This window comes from Danaus plexippus (genome assembly GCF_018135715.1).
Source record: "Danaus plexippus chromosome 22 unlocalized genomic scaffold, MEX_DaPlex mxdp_27, whole genome shotgun sequence".
Lineage (NCBI taxonomy): Eukaryota > Metazoa > Arthropoda > Insecta > Lepidoptera > Nymphalidae > Danaus > Danaus plexippus.
In genome coordinates, this window is record NW_026869855.1 from 3691441 (window position 1) to 3715600 (window position 24160).

Here is a 24160-nt window from a genome sequence, read left to right on the forward strand (position 1 = left end):
AAATATATTTATTTGACTGATCATTGTCTGTACGTTCATTTGTGAATTTAATTTATAACATCGAATCTGTAATAATTAAACAGCGAAATCTGTCGGCAATGTTTGTCATATCGGCATTCGATTCCATGAAGTAGTTTTTAATTATATAAACTCGCAGACAGAAATGAATATATTTTTATATAAGTTCTTCTGCTATATTTATCGACAGCGACTTATTAAAATAACGACATATTATGTCTCGTATATGTATAAATGAAGATGGAGTATCTATAAACGTAACATCTGGAAAGCTTTGTGTTGAAACCAGTTTGAAACAATATATTTTTACGAATAATAAATACATCTGGCGACTGTCTGAGATGAATTAAAATATTAAAAGGAAACCTGTCGCATATATCATATTTAATCGATATTTATAACTTGTCTCTACAAAAAAAAATAAAATAAAAATAGTGATATTGTCTTTTTTTAGTTGAATTTGTTTCTAATATGCACATATGTATACATATATAGAAAATTAAATTCTGAAATAATAAAAAACCTGCATATTTATGAACCTTTCCTTAAACACGGTTATACTAACTATATGATAGGTCAGATCAAAAATGAAAATAAAATTTAGAAAATATTTCCAAAATTTTTTTTATATTTTTTTCTTTACTTTTTTCGACAGTGTTGGAAAAAAGTACAAGCTTTTATGTTTAGATACTAATTGCTTGTAACCTTCTAACTTTTTGTAACTGAAGTAACAAATTTTAAAAACTTTATTATATAATATTAATGGCTATAATATAATAAAAAAAAGTATCTCCTCCTTCACTATGTTCCAGTTTTGTTCAATGGCAAACAACGTTTCTCGGTTTCCGTTGCCCACGCACCTGTGGGTGTGATAACATAAATACCTTTACACTATCTTCGTATTAATTATTTATATATTTAGTGTCTATTATTGGTTGAATTATTTACGTCCACGTTTCCATTTGCAAGTTGATAGAGTATTGGTTTAACGGAAAATATTTTAGGTTACACAACACGTAGGTGTCAAATTGGTTGCAAAACTTCCATTCAATATAAAATGTCTTTGAAGTTCGTTTAATTTCAGTGCCCTATTTTAGAGAGCTATGTGTTAAAATGTACTTTAATATTCTAGTATTATAAGATAAATTACAATCAGATTTTCAGTACTTTTGCTTGACACAATAACATGGATGCATACAAATCATTTTCATTTATAATATTTGTGGTATTTAACACATTTAGGCCACTGACTTTAATTCTCGAAAGTGGGTAAAAGTGTATTATTATTGACTACAAAACAACTGTATTCGCGTCATTGCTGTTAAAATTATGCAATGTATATTAAACAATACTCTTATGTTTGTTGTACATCGATGGTTTTTAGTTTAATTTCAGGATTTAAGTCAGCGTGTAATAGTTGAGCTACGCGTATATGAAAATAATCTCGCATAATCTCGGTTTGAACCTTGTAGAATGCTGTTTTTATATTTTCAGCTTTTAAAACCGATGTAAATTAATACTATTTGAGGAATATGTTCGGGGAAGCGGAAATATGTTCCATAAAATTAAATATAAATATTTTACGTCTGATCATTTGAATTATTCGTTTGCTGTATACAAAATATATACAATTAATGTGGCATATATTTTGATATTGTAAATTCTCGGTATTTATATAATGAATAAGTAAGGCAATGACACGTATGCTCGTATTTTTTTGTCACATATAGTCATCAGAAACGTATAGATATATGGACAATAGGAAAAATAGAAGTTTTTGACCAACACATTTGATGCTTATCGAACAGGTCTAATAAATAGAGGAATAAAGAACGTTAAAATTTTAAAAATATTTGAAATTTTAAATCGAATAAAACTTAAATGATCTGTATGAACGCGAGTCGCGTTTTTAGATTCTTCATATGGCGTAGACGAGTAAATGGACCTCCAAAATAAGGAATAATTATACCCGAATCATCCAATTTTAAACAGATACGAAGTCAGGGTCTTATTTAGGTTTTTGTCTGCCGTCCTTCAAGGTATTCGATAAACAAAGCCACCTCGTTAGTGTTTCTGGCATCTCGTCTCAGGAATCGATTGCAAAAAATCAGCATCCAATCGATTGGATGTCAACGACCGTACTCTTGTGGGAATCCGGCCGGGGATGACATTACACTGGCATTGTTTCATTTTTATTTAGCAATACCTCAGTCTTGTTATGGAGCATCTGTAATTAATGAAACTATCCGTAGAAGATGGCAACATTTTGTGACTTTGACCGTTTTTACATTGGCCTTGTTATAAACGGCATTGTTGCTTTTATGCTTTCTATTTAATTAAATTTCTAACTTTTACAAAACTGACATTCCTAATCTTAGTATGTTTTAGTAGAAATTATTATAGCTTATAATTTTTTTTTGTTTATTTTCTTTATTCTTTAAAGATTTTATTGACTTGTTTACTTGGATAATTTAATGTTAATTGAAGACATAAACTTCCGCTACTGGCAACTCTTGAATACTTTCTTCTGTATTTGTTTTATGCATTAGTTTGGTCTGTGTAACCGAATGCTTGAACTTTTACTTAAAGATAAGTCGATAGAACTTTCGTCTCTACCGTCACTAACCGTAAAGATATACGGTTCATTTTCCTATGACGTAAAATTTTAAGTATTTTGAAGTGTACAAGTTTAATATTATTTTAATTATAACACGTCAATCATTATTATAAAACATAATCCATAATCAATTGTTATTACAAGTAAAAACTCAAAATTTAATACAATAGATTGTTTTACAAAAATTTTACAATTGGAATTGTATTTGATACGCTCAAAGTGACAAATATCTTCAGAAATACAGTTTTGATAGCGAATATAGTGAAAAACACATTCTTTTTCATCGAACGGTACTCTAGAAGGTGGATTTCGTAATTTAACGATAGTTTCCTATGGGAGAGTGTTTTCATTATCATTTAAACGATTGCATCTATGGCCATTTGCGTAGGTTTCCAAGATTGTCTATTTATTATGTATGACAGTATCAGCTATTGTTTTTTATTTATCGAATTGAATAGCTTCAATATGTATGTAATAGGAATTTCTTCGTAAATATAAGATAAAATTCTTTACTTCTTTGTTTAGTTCTACATTTGCGTCTATAAGTTATAGCAATACTATTGATATTTAGTTTGAACTAAGAACTTAATATATGTTTGTCATATTAAAAGTTTCTTATAATTTACTTAATATCAGCATCCCAGAAATCTATATTATTATATGGTATAGTTTTTCGTCTGAATGATAAAATGTTTTGAATTTTCATTATTTTCGAAATAGTAGAATATTTATACACTGTCATAGCTTTGTTTCTCAGCGTCGCTTATTATATATTTGTTCCCACACTTAGTCACGAATATATACGAGGCAATAAGTTTTTATTCCTTAAAATCCATCGATTAAGTATCGATATAAGACGACTCCGTTTAATCGATTCTGAATAACAGGATGACGGTATAATTAACAGCAATTATTCCAAAATAAAACTGAATCGCTATATAATAAAAGTAATGTCATTCAATTGAACGTTTTAGAATGTCTTTGTACATTTGACTGTGATAATAGTGAGACGATCCTTATTTTTAATTAAAAATAATACACTTTTGATATTCAATAAAAGCTATACATGTTACAAACTTTGTATACTCGTGTACAAACGTTAATGATTGAAAGAAAAAAAGTGTCAAATATCATTGTAATATATGTATTAATTTTAATCGAGATTAACGTTGCTTTATAGAAAAACTTAATCCACTTCTTAGAAAAATATATAAAATATTTATATATATATTTTTTATATATAAAGAAAAAGGAAACTTTTGAAATAAAACTATATAACAACTGACTCACAAATATCCGGCTTCTGATTCAACAATGAAAATAGTTCAATAGATTTCAGCTATTAAAACGACAAGCGAAGGGAATCATTCACTGTATCTAAATTAGAATATTCATTTGATTACAGCTTAAACAGCGTTTTCCATAGCAAAATTATCATTAATGATTTTAATTAAGTATTAATTAGTCCATTGATGCCAGTTAACATGATATTGCTTATATTAATATAATATTGTTATTAAAATGCGCGATGTTAAACATTACAATGATATTCAAATAGGATATATATTTTTGTATCTGAAGTAAAATTCAATCATATTCTTCGTATAAATCACTTACAATCAGAATTCCGTTTGAATCAAGAAAAAGCTCAAATTGGGAACGCAAACATGGTTTGTTTATCGACTGTTCAAGTATTCGAGATTGTGAATAGAATCGAATCCCTGATTCGTTTGCTGATTTCGGAAAAAATTAAAAGTCTACATACGATTTTTACTCGGATGATTCAGAGAGTAAGGATTATACACCGTTACTGATCATTTGTCATGGTTTTGTTGTTCCAAACTGCGGTTTCGGATGTAACTGTCTAATATAATAATGAGTTATCTCACTAATGATATTTACACAACAAGGAAACGCACCTGAGAATCTTAGATAATATGAGTAGACAAAGTAATTACGTTTCAATTTAGTGGACGTTAAGCATTACTCATGTTATTCAATATTACATAATTTAATGATTTTTATGAAAAAAGTTTCAACTTATACTGTATATTTTTTAAAACCTCTCAGTTTAAAATAAAATATCAAAAAATAGATTTGTTTCAGACTATAAAAGTTTGTGACATTTTGAAAGTATGGAAATGTACTAAAGGGGAGAATAATTAAAGATAAAATAGTATTATAATTAAGTTATAAACTTTTAAATTTCTCTGGACACTACGTATTCTTTTGCTGTATAATTAATATATGTAATTGTATGATATTCTGTGTGATGTACATGTGTAATAACTATTTAATTTTTTTTTTTACTAGACTAATTAAATGAGCCCACTAAGCAATAATCCGATTTTGAACTACTTTTTTATAATACGTAAATAAAATCTGTTCAAAGTTTCAGACTTCAATATTTTCTATTTACTACGTTGCTACGGTTTGTTCATTAGTGACTGATTGTATTGTAAAACTGAGATTTTGCGTGTATCACTCATATAGCTGAGAAAGAAATATATCCTGTGGCTTATGTTTGTTAAACTCAAAAACTACCAGCAACAGACAGTTGTCAGCTTTCATTCCTAAATCAAAACATAAAACGTTGGTGCCAACAGGAATGAATGTTGAAGTAGAAATTTTTATTTGAATTGACAAAGGCAATTCGTAAGGATACAAAGAGAGCTCAGTGTTTTCTTCACATAGAAATGTAATGGATAACTAAGCCTACATTAATACGTTATTACCAATTAAAATAAAATTGTTTTTAAAGATATGTTAGTTTTGCTTAGACTATTCTTTTCTTTCCTTAGTTAATTTTAAATCATATGGTTGCCATATATTACAAAAGTTTGACTTTATACTTTGTATAAATCGGTTATTATGTTTGGGTTATTTTATAATGATTAATATTATTTAATTTTTAACATAATCCGATGTTAAATTAAGTAACACATGGCTGGGCTTAATTAAGCTTACAATAATGAACGGGAAATAGGCTTTTTGATACCTAATTATAAAATATGGATGTCATTTTTGTGCATATATTTTAAAATTAATATCGGTAGCTAACGATAACATGCACTGCTTTCATAATTATAGATACTTGATCACAGTGTCAATGAAAAATGAATATTTATATATATGTTTCGTATTATAACCTGTCCTCATAATTTATTATAAAAAAAATATTACGATACAAAAAGTATACATCTTTTGTTAATCTCAACATTACACAAAAGACCATAAATTTTTAGTAACATTAGACGTTCAATAACTGTAACAAATGTTCGGAATTTCTATAAGACAAATGTTACAATACATTTCAGAAGTTCGCTTATAAATTTAAAAGAGTTATTGTTTTCGATATCACGAATAAAGTGACTTTGAAAACATCTTAGTTGACTTGGGCGCCTGCATGTTTTGTAAGAGCAATTTTATTTTTCACATACTTGTGTTTTTAAAAATTTAAGGCACATATTATGTCGCGACATACATTTCTATCAGAACCCATTTATCACAAGTTTAAGTGAACTGTTGAAGAATTATGTTATACTAAATTACTTATTTCTATTAACCATGTAAAAAAGAATATTTATCTTATATATTTATTAAACGTAACATACAAATGTAGAAAATAATAAATTTATAAATCAAAAGTAATATTTATCTTACGACTCTTAAAGTAATAAAGTTATTAACTATAATTAATAATAAAAATTGCAACATCGTATTGTGTGATGCCATCAACGAATTAAATTCAATCACAAATTATAAATATTTCGTATATATAACTTTGATATTTTATATAAAGAACATGTGTGGTAATGATTCAACTGTAATGTAAATTGTGATCACATGAAGTAAACTCCGAATGAAAATGTTTGATCATAATTTTGTTTTCTTTACGCCTTACATACCTAGCAGATATTTAAATAAAATAAACTTCGTCCATGTAATACTTAGAAATTTTTCTTACTATGTTATATTCTTGTTTGAAGCATTAGGAAACCAATATTTTATATAAATTTCAAAATTATCTTTACGTATGATTAATGATTAATTATCAGTTATATATTTTTCTATTACAATTCTATTTCAGTTTTATTTTCTGAATTTGCAATAAGAAAAAAATATATACTTTAAAGGATAAAATCTATTTATAAACTTAATACCTACAAGGGTGTTACTTGCTAGAATTATTTTATCTTTATATTAATTACAGATGACACGAATGATCTTCTGACAAAATGAAATCCTTTTAGGATTTTTTTTTTATACGTGAGCAAATTATAGGCGTACGTATTTAAATCGACAAACAAACATTTCATTAATATTATGTTACAACACAATGTTAACAGCTTCTCATCAAACGTTTAATTTCCTTCTACCTTTGATGACGAAATATACAATTACGTTACAAAACTAAAAGATATTTTTATTATTAACATATTATGTATAATTCTTATTACTGGTAATTAAAATCGGTACGAAATTGCTTTCTTTTTCAACATTTAGATAAATCCGGTAGACTTTTTTCCTTGCAATAAGCGTATGAAGCCGGCCATGCCTTGAATCCGACTCTATCGTAAATACGTTTTGCGCAACGCACGTCGTCCGCTAAATCCTCGTTGAGAAGATCTAAAAAGTTTATAAGTAATGTTATAATTTGTAATATATTTTAATGAAATAACTTAGGGTTGGGATATGAAATTAAAACACAAATAAAAATGAGGAGTTTTTCTTCGTTTTACTTAAAATTACTATGTTATAAAAAAGTTATGCAACTTAATACAAAGTTATTAATTTAATAAGCTGATATATTAAGACTAAGTGAAGGTAAAAGGAGTCTTAGGAGCGTCTCCCGCTTACTTAGATCGCTAATTATATTAACTTACCTTCGCACTTCATGCTACAATGGCCCCCTTTTCTACCTTTCTTGCACCATTCTTTGTTATTTATCTGAAAAAAAAAATGTATTTATATTTAATCACATCACATCATCAAATAAGTCATTTAGCTTAGTATTACTTCATATGTTTCATTTACTTAAGGTACTTATTTGCATACAAACATGAACAATTTACAAAAGGACAGCGAAAACTGTACGCTAATAATTAATTAAGTATCTTTAAAAGATTTTTTTTTCAATCGTTTCTAGTCTTCGAAGCGCTGCTCTTAACGTTTCGAACTTTTATAATAAATTGTCACGTAAGACTGTAAGAAAAAAAGTACGGAAAAAAACTGGCATTAGAAACGCGACAGACCATTCTTGAGTTGCGAAATAAGAAAAAGATTCATAGAAAGATTTGTTCCTCTTGTGTCTTATGAATTATACTTTTTCTTTATTTTTTAAAAAACATATACTTCGTTACAAAGTTCAATTAATGTCTTTAATGTACGTTTGACTGAATGTCATCTTAAGTTTTTTAGTTTTTTTGTATATTTAGTAAGTTCTATGACAAGACTTGACTATATATATTACGAATATTTTCCTGTATATGACTCTTTTTATGGTATAAATTATAATTTTAAATATAGGGTACATAAAATCGTTTTATTACTATTATAACAGAATTGGTCAGTACCAAGTGGAGCATACCATTGCCTCGCTGTGATCAAGTGACGTTTATTCGACGCAAGAACCTTGTTTCCTTCGTCGGATTTGAACTGTCTGCGTCTTACGATCGGAACTGTCATTTCAAAAGACTCCCGCGATTGAATTGAAGAAAATATTTGAAGATACATCACAAATAAATCTACTTATAAATTAATGCTACTCAGTTTATGTGTTCTGTATGTACTTATATTAATATGTAGGTATATACAATGTTATATTATTGTGGTTGTAATCTGCTTACGTGCTTGTTGTATTAACAAAAATGTTACGGTCGTAATCTGTGTCAACAACAATATGGGATAAACCTCCCAATTATTGGCTACGTATTAAGTAATTAGGCCGTGAAAGGATGACAAAGGAATCCATTTACAATGTGAAGTACATCTCCATTATATGTATATATAAACTATAAATATGTGTATTAGATTTATAGTAAAGGATACTTGCCATCCAGCGACATTTTACGTCTTTTGCTGTAAATGGCAAATATGGCTTGTGGTTCGTACACTTGGTTTGGCGTTCTAGTGGGTTTTATATATCTCACTACTTTGACGGATAATAGAAATAATGGGTGTAGCGATACATTTGTGAAAAGATACGGTTGTGAAGTGGTAATTGTCAATAATCGTGTAATTAATAACTATGAGTGCGGAATAACGTAAAAATTTAGTGTTCCGTATAAGATCTTTGAAAATTGGAGTGGGATGATAAAAATGATCATTTTAGTGGATTTGTTTTTTATTATCAATAGTTCGATAGAGAAATCAAAAATCAATCACATAGCAAGTAGATATTACTTACCAATTATCCTCTTAATGTTCTATTCGTCACCGGGAAATTTCAAGTAGCTTAAAGGTCAGATAAGTTCGAGTCGGTAAAAGATCATAGTAACAAGCTGAGTGTGTAATAGTGTATGTCGGTGTCAACTGTCACGTTTCTTGGTTGAAGACACTTATGATCATAACTTTTATGATTGGTGCCACCAAACTGTACTCAAAGAGCATATTGATTGTTATAAATGATGATAAGTTTTTCGGATACTACGAGTTTATTATCATTTTACTAGCAGCTGATTCTCCTCTATCCATGGACTGAAACAACCTATGAATCCAGCTTGTATATACTGAAGTTATGTTGCCAGAAGATTCAGAGTTCTAGGTAGACGTTGCAGACGATTCCCCGTTGGGTGCATGAATTTCTGAGCATGCGTTGTACATACAAGAGTGTAAAGTTATGAGGAGTGGTCTTAACGAGATTCGCTTACTGAGTAGAGCCTGCGGCAAGACTACGAAAGCTACAGCTCTATTAGCCTAAATATATACTAGGCCTTCCCTTTTTTGGCATGAAATCATCGATTTGTGTACGAAAAAAAGGCAATTATCTGTAAGGAAATTAAAATCCTTATCTCCTTAAAGTTATTGAAGACAGAGGTTACGAGGCCAAGTTCATGTCAATTCTTGTACCAAGATTATTAATGTTTTATAAGAATATTGCTGATGACCAGTCGGCACTTGATGTCTCTAGTCTAAACGGTATCTCCCAAGGAGCTTATTCCGAGAGGTCGTATGGTCAATATTCCCAACCTACTGACATTTACCGTCATTTGCTCTACATGGTAAATATGGCGTAGGGTCAATACTCTTGGATAGGCGTTCGGGAAGGCTGCATCTCGGTACTTTTACAAATACTAGATGAGAAAATTTGTGAAGACATACGGTTGACTAGTCAGTTGTCGAGTAGTTATAGTGTGTGTGCAACTTAACTTAAAATTATTTGTACGGTAAATAAACATCAAAAGTGCCAGTTTCAATGGATTTATTTTTAAGTCATTTCTAGACTAAAGTCACAGATTTTTATTATGTTATATATATTTCTAACACCGATTTCATGTATTGCTTAATTACTTTAAAGCATTTTTGAATAAATGGTTTTAAATAAAATATTTATTCTTTCGAGTTAATATTTTTATTATTCCATAGCATAATTCAATTATTTGTGTTTCAAAATCGTCGATCAAATTGTTATAAAACTCTGGTTGAATGTTTTTTGGACGAACATGAGGGTACTTTGACCAAAAAATCATCACTTAAAAACTATACAGAAAGAGTGAGGGATGACATACCTTAAATTTAATTATTACTTTAAATTGATCGATTTCGTGCCGCAGATATAATTATTTTTAATGAATTTTTTTTTGACAGAAACCATTTCTCTCATTAAATCTCATAACCGCGATATTAATCCTTTAACCACAGACTTGCATTATTTCATGTTTGTGACATACAGGCCACAGAACAACGAGTGTGAATATTATCAATAAAAATATATTTATATTTATTTTAATGGATCATTAAAAACTAAACGGGCGTACATTTAAATGTGTGACTTATAAAAACATTTTTGCTTCACACGAACACATGTGAAATAAAAGGCTATATAACTCTGTGAAAATTAAAATTTTCATTCACGTTCACGTATCGCGAAAGCAATTAGCCATAATATTTCATTTTAGGCTCGTGAAGTCCGATACGTATTTCTCCATTAGGGTTGCTATAAAAATGTAAATTTGAGACGACGCATTGCATTCTGTATGTAGTACCAAACACGGTTTTAATTAATATTATTTATCTGAGTATTGACGTCACTGTGGACGTTATAAACCATTAAATTCTGTGTTCTCAATTCATTTATTCGCTGGTCACTGATGTCAATTAAATTGACGATTTTATAAAAGTGTTTTAAATTTGCAATGCGTTTTCGTTCTATGTAAATATATAGCAAATAAAACAAAATCAATACATTTTTGTTTAAGTTATGTATGTACATAGATTTAGAAATATCCAATAATAATGCTAAGTTGGTTTGTAAATAAGACCTAAATCTTAGGATCGGTGATTTCGAAGTATTACATTGAAAGACGTTATTTGCAAAGCGGGAGATTGAATTCGGTCCTAACGTTCTGGACGAAATACATACATATGTATGATCAGGAACAATTTAATTTACTTTACTTTTTGAGTTTAAAGGCTAATAAAATCGCAACTGAAGAGGCTATATAGAATATTAAACACTAAACCAAAATATATTAAAGTTTATGTGATCAATTAAATATAAATGTGAATTGTTTAAAATCCTTCCTTTTATTAAAGTAAGTTTTATTTTTAGTATCGGTATCTGAACGATACTAGAGGAATACTAGGATAAAGTACATATCATTACGAGATAGATGAAGATCTTTGTAAGTAATGTGAGGTATTGAATGTCGGAACACTTGCAGTTACGAATAATTCCAATTGAGAAAAGTTTTTAACGTAATTTATATGTTTTAAAGGCTTTTTGTATAAAATGTGGTCGGATTTCGTATTCATTGTGTGCTGCCAATATGTTAAATGCAGATTATACTTTTTATTTATGTTTAAATGTCATTTTTTTGTAACAGGTGTATTAAGTAGGTGTCATGAAAAATAAATATTCAGACTGATTTTGATATACTGGCATAAAATAAAATTAAAAAAAATGCACGTTATAACTCCAAGTTAAACGAAATTCAATTTGTATCGAATATATTTTGACACTTTCGACAGATGCAGATGAAAAGCCAGTAGTATATTAATAGGAAAAAACCTCAATCCAGTTGTAGATTGTCATGTCGTCCGATACGAATAGATTGCATAGAAGTAAGGGGAACTTATATCTTGGAAACCGCAATTGAGATTTACTTGGTGATTGAAAACCTAAGTACGTGTCTGTATTCTATCGATCGATGCGGGTTTTTCTAGTGATGGGCAATTTATCGATGAATTTGTATCTTGTGTATTTTTATCTTAAGGCTGTTTGGTAATTGTTGTTATATATTGTTAAAAAATTTAAATTTTTACAAAATGTAATATATTATGATTTTAGATTTGAAGATCAGTAAAAAATCGATCTTCTTCGTGGTGTTATCGAAAATTTAAATTTATCTGCCTAAAAAGAAATATATTTTATCGTTGATAATTTTTCGACTCTTCCGTGTAACGAGTGGGTATCGCATCTGCGGAATGGATCACGGTGACAGATAACTGCTATACTTTAATAAAAAAACAACTAATTTTAAGCGTAAAAAGAAATATGTAAAATATTTATTTTAAATTAATTATATAATTTCTTCAATATAATAATAAAATTAATTTAATTTAGAACATGTTTGAAAACCTATCATTTCACTTTTGTATCATGAAGACAAAATCCGTTAATTATATAGGGTTTTACTAAATGTATGGACTTTTGCTATTCATTTTCGTTACACTGTTTGGGCCTGTGGGTTCTCAATTGATGATCAGTTCAAAGAAATAGGTCTTAACGTGACCAAAGAAACCACACTAGGGTCCGTAGTTCAATACGTTGTCCCGATTTTCATTTAAGTGGTCAATTTCATAAAGAGCGTCCGCTCCATTTAGATTTGTTCTAGAATTATCCTTTATATCCTAATCCATTAATGTACATGTATTCAGAATCGATCGTCTTATTGAATTAAGATTACAGAATATAGATACACAAAATAGTATGTTATATATGAAAATTATGACAAAATAATATTTAAAAACTTGGATTAAGACAGTTATTATAAGAAAACATGTTGGTTCAAACATTTTAACATATGTTCATCATAATCTTGTGTGTTTTAAAACTAAGTTGTTTTTAAATTTGACTTTAGGATATAAACACTCTAAGTCCCATACCCATTTATACAGTTGGCTGGGATTACAGTTCTGCGGTCGCATCCTAGGAGATTATTCTAAAATATGTTATTGTCGGATTTACCTAAAATTATCAAAGGGTTTAAGCCACGGTCACATTGTGAGTAAAAGTAAGCAAGCAATGAATATCACAAGCCTATTCTTATTCTGATTTTTTTCTGATTTTCATATAATGATTTTTTATTGGTATTCTTATTCGGTGTTATTATATCGACAGTATCGATATATTTTATATTGATAGACTAACATAGTTATCTTATTAACAATTAGTAATAAATTCTTGGTAATTTGATAATTATATCACAGATATTAATGTGCTTTGACAGGTAATCAAGATCTTGAACCTTAAGTCAGATACATATAAACAAATATATAAGATCTTATGTTTCGTCTCTGGTGGATTTTTTTTATAAATCAGACGACACATTCTAAGCTCAGCGTGAAACCTGATGTATACTCTGTATTAAATGCTGAATGGCCGGTCATGAATCAATACGAACTTGTAATCTAGCCTGAGCGTCATTTGTTTCAGCTATCACATTCAGGGAGAGTGATTAGCGAGCTAAATCATTCAAATATTTCACGGTAAGCTTATACGTGCTGCGTTTAATTGCGTCAAGTAAATTTACCTTGATAGAACTAAACGGAGCATCTTATGTTATGAAGGAAATTGTTTGTGTGTAAGTTGTTATAGTATAACGTTAAATTATTGAACTGTTGTATAGATAATACTAACACAGGCTACTTTTTCTTCTATTAATATCTAGTCTGTAAGATGTCGGCAAACTTTGAACACGAGATCAAAGCCGCGGGTTATGTGTCTTGTATTGTTAAGTTTAAGTAACTGAGAAACTTTGTGCTGCTAAAGTCTTGTCAATAGTTATAGATGAGTATAATATATTGTCTATAACAACAGCGATTCTTCTAATGTTACGTTTATTAAGGAAATTATGTGAGGTCATTAATAAACAAAGTTTTCAGCTGTTACTGTACATATTACTTTGAAGAGAAATATATATAAAATGAAAGATTTTAAAGCAATAGTCTAGATGTGGCAATAAATTAAATTTATAAAATAGGAATAGTCCATCCTATATGTTATTTTGTTATTCTTATCCATGTTTATAAATAAAATAAAATTTCGACGTATACAAATTTAAGTATGCGGCGAATTAAGTATTAAAAGTGACATCTGCTCAGTTTAGATGATTTTTCACATTTTATTACACACATAAAAGTGTCGTGAGTTATTTGAGCAATACCGTAACTTACAAATTCGTTATTAACAAACAAAAGGTCTAATAAATCAAAAAAATATTGTAAGTCCAAGAATAATTTTGATACAATATATGTATTATGCATTGCTACCTATATAGACTTTTTTATTAGACATAAATTGTTTTTAAAGAATCGGTTTAAAAATCTTAAACAAAATATATTATATAAAAGGAAAAATCATTACAGAAATTAATATTTATTATTACATAAATATCTTTATATGTTTTCAATGAAATTCTAGTATCGTATTATTTATGGAAGCAACGTTTCTGAGATGAAACGGTTATTTGCTTGTGATCCTGCGCTTAGTGACGCTAGAATCTATAAATTAAACAAATCAAAGCTTGTATTCAGATATGCTTTGTACAATCTTGTAACTGTATTAGCAAATATAACGTTCTAAATGGGACAATGTTGATATTTGAAACGACGAACCCCGAATTTAATTATGACAATTTTCAGCAAATACTATTGAGATATCTGGAGAATTCCAATTGAATTATTTAAAATTTGATCATCTATACAAATATTGTTTTTTATAACTTAAACGGTGTTTCAAGGGCTCTTTAAATTTATTCTCTGTCACGTTTTGATTTTTTAGAGTCCAGTGCATTTATAACTAGAGCTAATATATGTTTTTTTTTTTAATTAAACAAATTCAACCCTTTTACGTCTTGGAACATATTTTTTTTAACTGTTTTTCTAAAAAAAATTAATTTGAGTGTTGTCCTTAAACCATTTACAGTTTTCATATGTTCCAAAAGTCTTCGTTCTCAGTATCTTCGTGAGAGGAAGGCTTAGTTACATTTTTAACAAATTGTAATGAGCAAGTCGATTGACATATATATTTTATACGGTCGAGTTACACTACCGTCTAAACGGAGCATCACGGGCAATATGTTAATGACATTTTAATACAACTGCGATAGTGTTGTGACGTCACGGTTATTTGTATGATAGATCTCCGTAGCAAATGATCAAAGTTATGACAGGGTGACGTTTTATAAATGAACTAACTTATGCAGATATACTTGTTAATGATATGTCCGTAAATTATAGAATAATATTGTATTATTGATAAGTAATTTAATATATTATATTGTTTCTTGTCTATTAGGGTATTTTATGAATAATTATCAATCCACTTGGACTTTGTAACAAAATTGAATACTAAGGATTGACATTGGTTAGGATTTTCATAAGAAGGCCTAATAAATTAAGAACCGGTCCCTAAATGATGGTGGAATTTACAGTCTACAGAATGCTTATTTGATCAATTTAAATCAGCACAAGATAGCTTCTTTAGTAAAGCAACTGGTATGCGATATTCTTGAGAAGACAAGTTCGGCTTCCCTTGACAATTCTTTTTTCTTCCCCATCTTCTATTTGAATTTTAATTCGATAAATTAACGGTTATTTGACGATTATTTAACGATATATCATATTTATGACAGTGGAAAGCTTAAAACCCTATAGTTTGATAAATTTCTTACTTTCTGTCACTATTGTTTCGTTCATCGAAGCAAGGTTTGACTACACTAGATGTCACTCAGTTCAAATAATCGAAAACTATCAGCGAGCTTCGTCTGTCCCATTTATCGTGGGATTAGGTAAATTTAAATCTCATACAATTCGGATGGGAAAAGAAACGTAGCACATTTGATGATATCATTTTCTGAATATTATTTATTTAAACTCTACCCATATTGCGGTAAATCCTTTTAATAGATTGTCTTATGTAAATATTAACTGTCATATAAGCTAATTTGTTTTAACAATTCAATGTGCATAATGCGTTCATTTGTTTCATAGTTTGCTAATTTAAAGCCACAGTTGTTTGATCGTTTCATAATACGCAATCAGTGACGTCTAAAACGTTAATAATTCGGCCATGCAGATTCATTGTTATTACGTATTGTCTTCTGCCAACTTACGTAACGGAAGTTTTTACTGTAAGAATGAAACTAATATAAAAGTTTAAATATAAAACGTCATGTTCTGGTTTAAATCGATTGCATTTTCGTATATGTTCGGGCTAGAATCATTTCACAGCAGATGAGTTCGAAATGTTGTCCATAACGTTGATTGTATGACGAATGCTTTCTCTTCGATCCCAATTGCAAAAATCTTTTTGGCACATACTATTTATATACTAGTATTATTAAGGACAGTACTTGTTCAAAATAAGGTTGCGTACGTTACGTATTACGTATTACAAATTCATCACCAAAATATATAAAATCTTGATATTAGCAGCAGACAATATTGTTCTTTTTAAATCGATAAATGAAAATTTTAACTTCATAAGTATTTTTATTTTAGAAAAAAAAATTCCCATGTTCATTGTTTATTCATGAAAATTTGACGTTGGGGTGTTCGATTTAGTATTTATCTTGTATATATAACAATGTCGGTCCAAAATTTACAACATGGATTTAATTAAAATGTAGGTTTTATATGTCACTCGTTAAAGGAATTAAATCCGTTGATAAAATTATATGTTTTATAAAAAAATATTATTGTTCTAATATCCTATCTATTACATGAGGAAAGAATGCTTCGTATGTCTTTATTTCTATGTCTACCCATCTCTGTATCTCTATCTATAGATATATCTCTTTAATATACATATATGAAAATGCAATTACATGGAAGAACGTAGTAAAACACGTTTATTCCATAAACTATGCTTGATGAGGGTATTTTCTTGTACGTATGCTTGGTGAAGCCTATGAAAATAGTTTTAGCATTACATAACTTTAGAAGAGAAACTTTAGCTAAGAATTTGTGTGAACATCTTGGTCTCTGTTGATTTATACTAAAATTTGCTTGGACAGATTTATTACTACACATCACAGTATTTCAAGTTACGTCATACGCTATTTAATATTATTTGTATATTTTATTGAGAAATTCCTTGTTACGAATCTCATTTCCAATAGCTATCGTGACAGTCAAATATGAATGTGGGAACAACTATTTGTTTCCATTTAAAATACGAAATAACTCCATATTACAATATATAACATTCCTAACATTCGTCGAACCTTAAACTGAGCATTTTCAGAATTATAATCGATTTTTCAATAAACGCTTACATCGAAATCTAAATGAAATTAGGTTTAGAAACAATTTCCATGTAAGCAATGCTTATTTATTAAAATGTAATTATTTAAGTTATTTAGTCACGCATGACATGCTTTTTGACGTTCACAATTAAATGAAATTTACCACAAGTTAATGAATTTAATTTAAACATATTCTATAAGTTGTACTAAGTGTAACTGCGGCCACGTTTTTGTGGTGTACTTATTTTCTGTGATTTATATTTATAAATAGAAATTTAAAAAATAATATTAAATGTAGCGTAAGTTACTCCTTATTACATTATATACGTGCCACTGAACGTTCTGTATAAATCAGTACCACAAAACTGACAGACAATATTTGGTTTATCCATCGCATATATGTACGTGGGCATTTATTGAAAAATATAAATTTAATATTATAAACAGATACTCTGATTTAAGTAAGTATTATATCAACATTATTTAGTTGAGTTATATTCGTCTGATGTAAGTTATGCCGACACTAAAATTAATTATTTTTACCTCTTCATATCATTGTCTTATTTATTTATAGATTAAAAACGTTTCATAAATAAATAAACATTTTGAAAAGATTATTAAAAAAGGGGAAATGAAGTATCAATTTCCATCTTTTAATAAAAAATAATAATAAAGAATCAAATTTTGTCGAGATTTGATAGAGATTTCCTGAAATATTTTTTTAAAGCTTTTAAACCAGTCCTATATTTTTTATTTCTAGCTCTCACATATGATTTTAATAAAAAAATTGTGGAAATGGTAAAAAAATAGAAAATACATGTAACATAAAAAGCTGGGATTAAGCATGAACATTTACTAACTCACCTGAAATAATCCGAAGCTCGTATAAGAATTATTGTGATTGGTAACTTTGTCTGTTGTCCTCCCACTGGCGTGCTCTATCAGACATACCCCTAGAAAAATCATAATTATATTTATTTTTACTCAATATGACAATAAATGAATATCTTGATATTGATACCCAACTCTTAGAAACTCAAGGATCTCTAAATTTATATATATATATAACTAAAATGCTTTAAATAAATGAAAATTTAACCTTAATTTACACGAATAAAAATAATTTTTGAATAGCTTTATATAAATCTGTTAAAAAGATCCTTGGCTTTGTAGAGACAAATTAAATTTAAGCTACTTTAAAATACCTAATTCTTATAATAAAATTAAGTCAACGGAAACCGAATGAATTGGTGGCGACCTTAATAACCAGCCGCGTCGAACTTAGAGATCTTCAATTTGCATAAAAAGGGGGGCATGATTCAAATGACAAAACATTTGGGCATCTTTCATTTAAGTTAAATTTGTTAGCACGGGTTTAATTGGAGCTGTTAAGGGACTTAATCCGAATAAATTCAAATTGATACAGGCCTAAATCAGAGGTTACGCTTTCCGTTTTATCATATTCCATGATAGCTGTGACAATAGGCCAAATGGATTCTTAATCATTTTATCGTAACTTATATTTATAAACAATAAAACAGATTATAGTTTGTTTATTTTTAAAGATGCTTATATTTAGGTCAAAACTATCACAACACATCGCACAAACAACGATGTCATCCTACCTCCGATATTGTATTTATTACTTTTAGCTCTATAGGTGTATGTTATGTCAAAGTAACACAACAAGAAAATGTGGGACAAAACTAAGTCACGATATACAATAAGATGAGTTCACAGTAAGAAGCATATAGAGGAAGAAATAAGTAAAGCAACAATAATAAAGTGAAACTTAGCTGTACTACGAAGTTATTGGGGGCAAACAACGCATATTACTAATTAATTCTCGTTCGCTAACTCTTCGACTATATAAATGTCTGTATCCGAACCATCTTACAGTACATTTGGTTTCTCTATTGCGTTTCTAGCGTCATTAATTTTGATATATGGAGTAGTGAACACGTCCATAGTCTGCATTGGTTTACAGAAACTTCAAAATATTAACATAATGATATTAATAAAGACATTAACATCAGGTTAAACAAATTAACAAGGTTAGAATAATTTTTGCTTAATTTTATGTCCTTAAAATTCTCAAGGAATACATTTATGTTTGTTCTTATTAGAACTCGTAGCATACGCTTAGAATTATTTTAAATCCCAAGTTACCGGATAAATCCTTGAACTAATTAACTTTATGTACACAAATTCTATTCATTTTACTCTGAATTAAATCTTTGTTTTTTATTCTACCAAATATACTGAAATAAATTTAAAGGAATTAAAATTTTTAAAGAACGTCACATCGATTCGAATATTCAATTCAATCAATTTAAAATGTTCCGTAGTGCCATAAAGCTGTTTATAATAACAGTTGAGAGATTGTCTGTGTTACTAAATGCCAATAAACTTTAATATGACAGCGTACATATGATGTGATACAATTTCAGTATACGTCGTGTACCCCCAGAGATCTGATATAAGACACATTCTACTGATTAACTCTTCGTACTATAATGCATCTATTCCACAGCTTGAGTTGGCATATCTCTGTTATTATAAATTAATCTAAATTTATGTTTAGCGTTCATTTATCTTGTGTAATTTGAATTTGCGATGTTCGTCTTACATTGTTAGCTATAAGATGAAAGTAATTATAATTTGTTGATGAAACCAAAAACGATAGAAATCGCTTAAACAATTACGAAGTTCTAACGGTCTTAGACCAAGAGTTAGTTTGAATATTAATATTTAATTTTAAAGGTTCACAAATTTTAATGAGAGTAAATCCTCTGAAAAATTTAAATTCGGGTCATCCTGCGTTAGGATCAAATTTCATTTCACTTTAACTACTTTATTTTTTTCTGGAACATCTGAAGCCACCCATGGCTTGGTCTGTTGAGGAAAATTGGCAACTTTACCTTAACCTATTTTCCTCATGATTAAATCTGTCTGACTTAAGGAATTTTTCATAGATTCTTCTTGCTAAGGATAATTATGTTCATATAATAAATTGCTGGGACGTTAATTAATATTACGATAGAATTTGTTCATAAAGATTACATATTCTTTCATAGCTCAATAAACTATTCTAATAGTTAACGTAAATTACTCACAATTAGGAATCAAAGTTCTTGGGAAGTTGTACCGCAAAAGTTCCCGGGATAGTTGACACCTGGTGAAAGTTCTTGCGTGACCTTGAGAGTTGCGGATCAGGGATAAAGCTAGCCATAGCAGGGTTAGTTGGAGGCGCATTTTTGATATTTCGAACCCTTCAGTCACAAAGAACTTATTTCTTCGCCTGCTTGATTTTAAATTGAGATAACAAAATTAAATTAAGGTTTGGGTAACTTCTCAAGAAATTTAGTTGAAATGGATAGAGGAAAAATATTCAAATATAATGTACCAAAAACAATATGATACAATAATATTAATAATGGATTATTTGTACGCTTAATTAGTGTTACAAGTATTTCCAATTCTTTTCCCTACAATTAGAACAAAATGTTTCACTTTTTTCAATTACGTTATTAAATTATATAAATGAATACTGACATTCTGAAATTGTGAAATAAAATTCCATTTGGATTATTTCACTTAAAATTGATGTTAGAAATAATCGAGTTACAAGATTTCCAAGTTCCTTTGTAATATCGCAAAATTATTTTATTGTAAGTGGAACATCAAACTCCCAACCGAATTGGGAGTAAGACGATTAGGAAAAATATTTTTGTATCTAAATAATGAAGAGGAATATAATATATATATTTTTTAATTTTTGTACCTTGTATAGGCCGCTGAAGAGATGGAGATGCAACTGGTGCGTTCACAATTGACAGTACGGGGACGTACGCAATTACCAATTACAAATGCACGCAATTTCCCATACGCATTAAGGACAAGCTCTATCTCCTTTAACTTTTGTTGTAATCACGTAAATCCAGTACCCTTTACTTTATTCTTTATCCTCATCATTATTCTTATGTAAATATAAAAGTAAACCAATAGCTAATTATACTTTAACAAAAGTAACAACGAAGTTTATATGTCAAAATATCTCTTACATAAATTAGAATAAATACAAGACCTCAATTTTAAATTGAATACAAAATGGCTGTTAAAGAAAATTCGAGACAGAAAAATACTAGCCGTTCGCTATCACCTAACCCTCTGGACTAGGATCATTTATGGCAGCGATTTGAACGTAAAGACCAGTAGTTTTTTAAACGGCGTTAGGAGACTCGTTTCCTCGTTCCAGTCTATTGTTTCTATGGGAAGATCGGGCAAGATTTATCTTGTTTCACACTCTAATGCTTCCGTGTAGTTAGCTTAAAAAAGTTTGAAAAAATATACTGTGAAATGTAACCGTGTATTTTTAGTTATAAATAATGATTATAAAACTTATAAATTTTGACTTAGCTTTAAATTACTTTGGTTTCTCGAAAGTTTAATTAAAGACTCAGTTAACGAAGGAAAGTTTTAAGTTTTGTCAAGTTGAAAGGTTTGTTTACAGTTACAATGTTATATTTTATAAATAAAACGGGTTATTTCGGCACTATCTGAATTGAAACTGACTAACAAAATACTTGGTTCAGCAACTAAAATAAATGCATTTTATTCCGAATAAGGTTTTTATTGTGAAATCCTAATGTCGTCGACGGTAGACAATGAATGTGGTGCACATGGCACAAAATTGTATCGTTATTCTAGTGGTTTAAAACTAATACGCAGTCCTTCAACAGTGGCTAAGTTTAAAGCCGTATCAGTTTTAGTTATGCCCTCCCATGCAATATTTTAATCAAAATTACAAATATTTACTTAATGTGAACATTATTGAAAGGTTTTATTTATTTTAACTATTAATGAAATAAATAGTTATTGTTAAAAATGTGTCTTTTCTAATTCTATTAAAGCTATTAATCAGACAGCATTGACACCTTAGTGGATCTAGAATTAAGATTTTTGGATTCAAAGTTAATAGTTAATTGAATTCTTCTGTTATCATATTCGTATTTATTTAATAAATGGTGTAAAAAGGTTCGCAATTTGTTTTAAGCTGCCCTTAAAAAAGTTCACCTCTATAAAATATGTATATTTTAAACTATTTGAAATCCAATTGATCAAATGTAATTTTGTTTTAGTTACCAACAAAAATTTTATAGGTATTTGTTTATTTACGTATGCATTGATTGTAAATTTACAAGTTTGTTTGTGTGGAATTTTGAAGTGGAATCACAGACACCTATCGCATCCATTTGTTTGATATTCATGTTGTTAAAGTGCAGGATAAACAAACATACATATTCATACTCAGTTTAACTCCAAAAAATCCTGTTACTCATCAGGAAACTGAAAATCAAGTAAAAAGTAATATTGAGTATTACCTCAAACCTTAGTTTGACAGTAGTTTCATCCTAAACCTTTGAGATCATATATAATTATTATTTATATATTTATGCATCATTATTTATTTTGTGAAACTTCAAAACTATATAACGTGCTCTCGCTACACACTTCTACTTAAGTAGTTGAGTCCATTAAGATAATTTCTCCCCCTTATAATGCAATAGCCTATAAATTGTAAACGCTCCACGCCTTACTATTGTTGAACGGTTTTTATGTATATTTATACATGTACATAAAATACGGATCAGACAAATAGAGTATCCAAATTAAAGATCTTTTTTCTTTTAGGATTTCTAAGGCATTTTTATATCGACTCCGAAATACACTGAAACTATCTCTAAAATCCTAGCAATGGAACATTTTTTTAAAGAAATTTTGACTATTTTTTTTATATTAATCTTAAGTATGTTACATAAGGATTTATTTGATTTACATTTGATCTTGGTTGAGTAAGTTAGTATAGCTGTACCACCTTTGTACCTACAAAAATATATAAGTTGTTTTATTGAAATAATAGCTGATGAGTATTGAAATAAAATCACTACAGATTAAAAATATTATTTTTGTGTTTTAATTCAACGCAAGAACTATTTTGTTATTTTGTGGGTACTAACAATACGTGTCGGTTATCTGTCACAGATATTGTTATTATTCTTGAAAGACTTATTTTTGTCTCTAAATCCTTGTATAGATGTGGTAGTAAGTAGTATTTTATTTTTTTAGTCTCTGATCATTCATATAATTGCGATATAAAAATGAATTTTCTAAATTGTACATAATTTAACAGTAATAACATTGAATAACTTTTTTCGGCTAAAATGAAACTCACGTAAATGAATCAGAGGGCAGTCTAATTATTGCAATTAAGGTAAATGGGATGAAATTTTACCTTATACGTCTATTTGAAATTAGTTATTGGAATTAGCCGGGGCCAATTTCTTTGAAGCATAAAAATTAATTCCCAGTTCAAATTAGAATTAAGAAACTGTCTTCGACGAAATCGTTTTAATAACTTATATTTTATTAGCCAATAAATTTTCTTATAGCTAAAGAAAATGAGAATTTTATATAAGAAATTCTCAATTTATCATTCTTTGATTATCTAATAAGTGGATGAGGATTTTATGCAACATTATATAGTACCTAATGCATATCTCAAAATCGACGTTGTTCAAGGTACTATCAATTGAATCAATCACTTGTGAGATGGAAATCTCAGCACTAGGCCAACGCCCGACCATCATTCTATCACAGTTTAAACTTAAGTCCTCAAGGTGGCTAGATTTAAATAAATTTCATTATGTTACATTAAATGTATGAAGCAATTTATTTATTTTCAATTAGAGAGAAATGTAAACAAAAAGTCATGTAAAAGTTTTAATTTATAAAGTTTATGATATTTCTCGAAAATATTACGATTTCAGGT

The 24160-nt window shown here is 28.7% G+C and overlaps 2 protein-coding genes across 2 annotated transcripts in view; one reads left to right on the forward strand and one right to left on the reverse strand.

The window, feature by feature from the left end:
* Positions 1–24160, forward strand: part of LOC116773564 (TLR4 interactor with leucine rich repeats-like) — a 52474-nt gene that overhangs the window by 13131 nt on the left and 15183 nt on the right. The window lies entirely within an intron of this gene.
* On the reverse strand, positions 6814–20622 carry LOC116773565 (lysozyme). The gene is made up of 4 exons (XM_032666044.2): positions 20445–20622; positions 18193–18281; positions 7522–7585; positions 6814–7264 (listed from the first exon to the last, which is right to left on the reverse strand). The coding sequence occupies exons 1-4, from the start codon at positions 20581–20583 to the stop codon at positions 7131–7133; spliced, it is 426 nt and encodes a 141-aa protein (XP_032521935.1). The 5' UTR covers positions 20584–20622; the 3' UTR covers positions 6814–7130.

What these genes read in the sequence shown, in the direction of transcription:
- LOC116773565 (XM_032666044.2), bottom strand. Translation starts at nt 20,583, where the DNA reads ATGCGCCTCCAACTAACCCTGCTATGGCTAGCTTTATCCCTGATCCGC. An exon ending in CGAGCTTCGGATTATTTCAG is followed by an intron (nt 7,586 to 18,192) that starts GTGAGTTAGTAA and finishes TTTTTTTTTCAG; the next exon opens with ATAAATAACAAAGAATGGTG. An exon ending in TTGTAGCATGAAGTGCGAAG is followed by an intron (nt 7,265 to 7,521) that starts GTAAGTTAATAT and finishes TAAACTTTTTAG; the next exon opens with ATCTTCTCAACGAGGATTTA.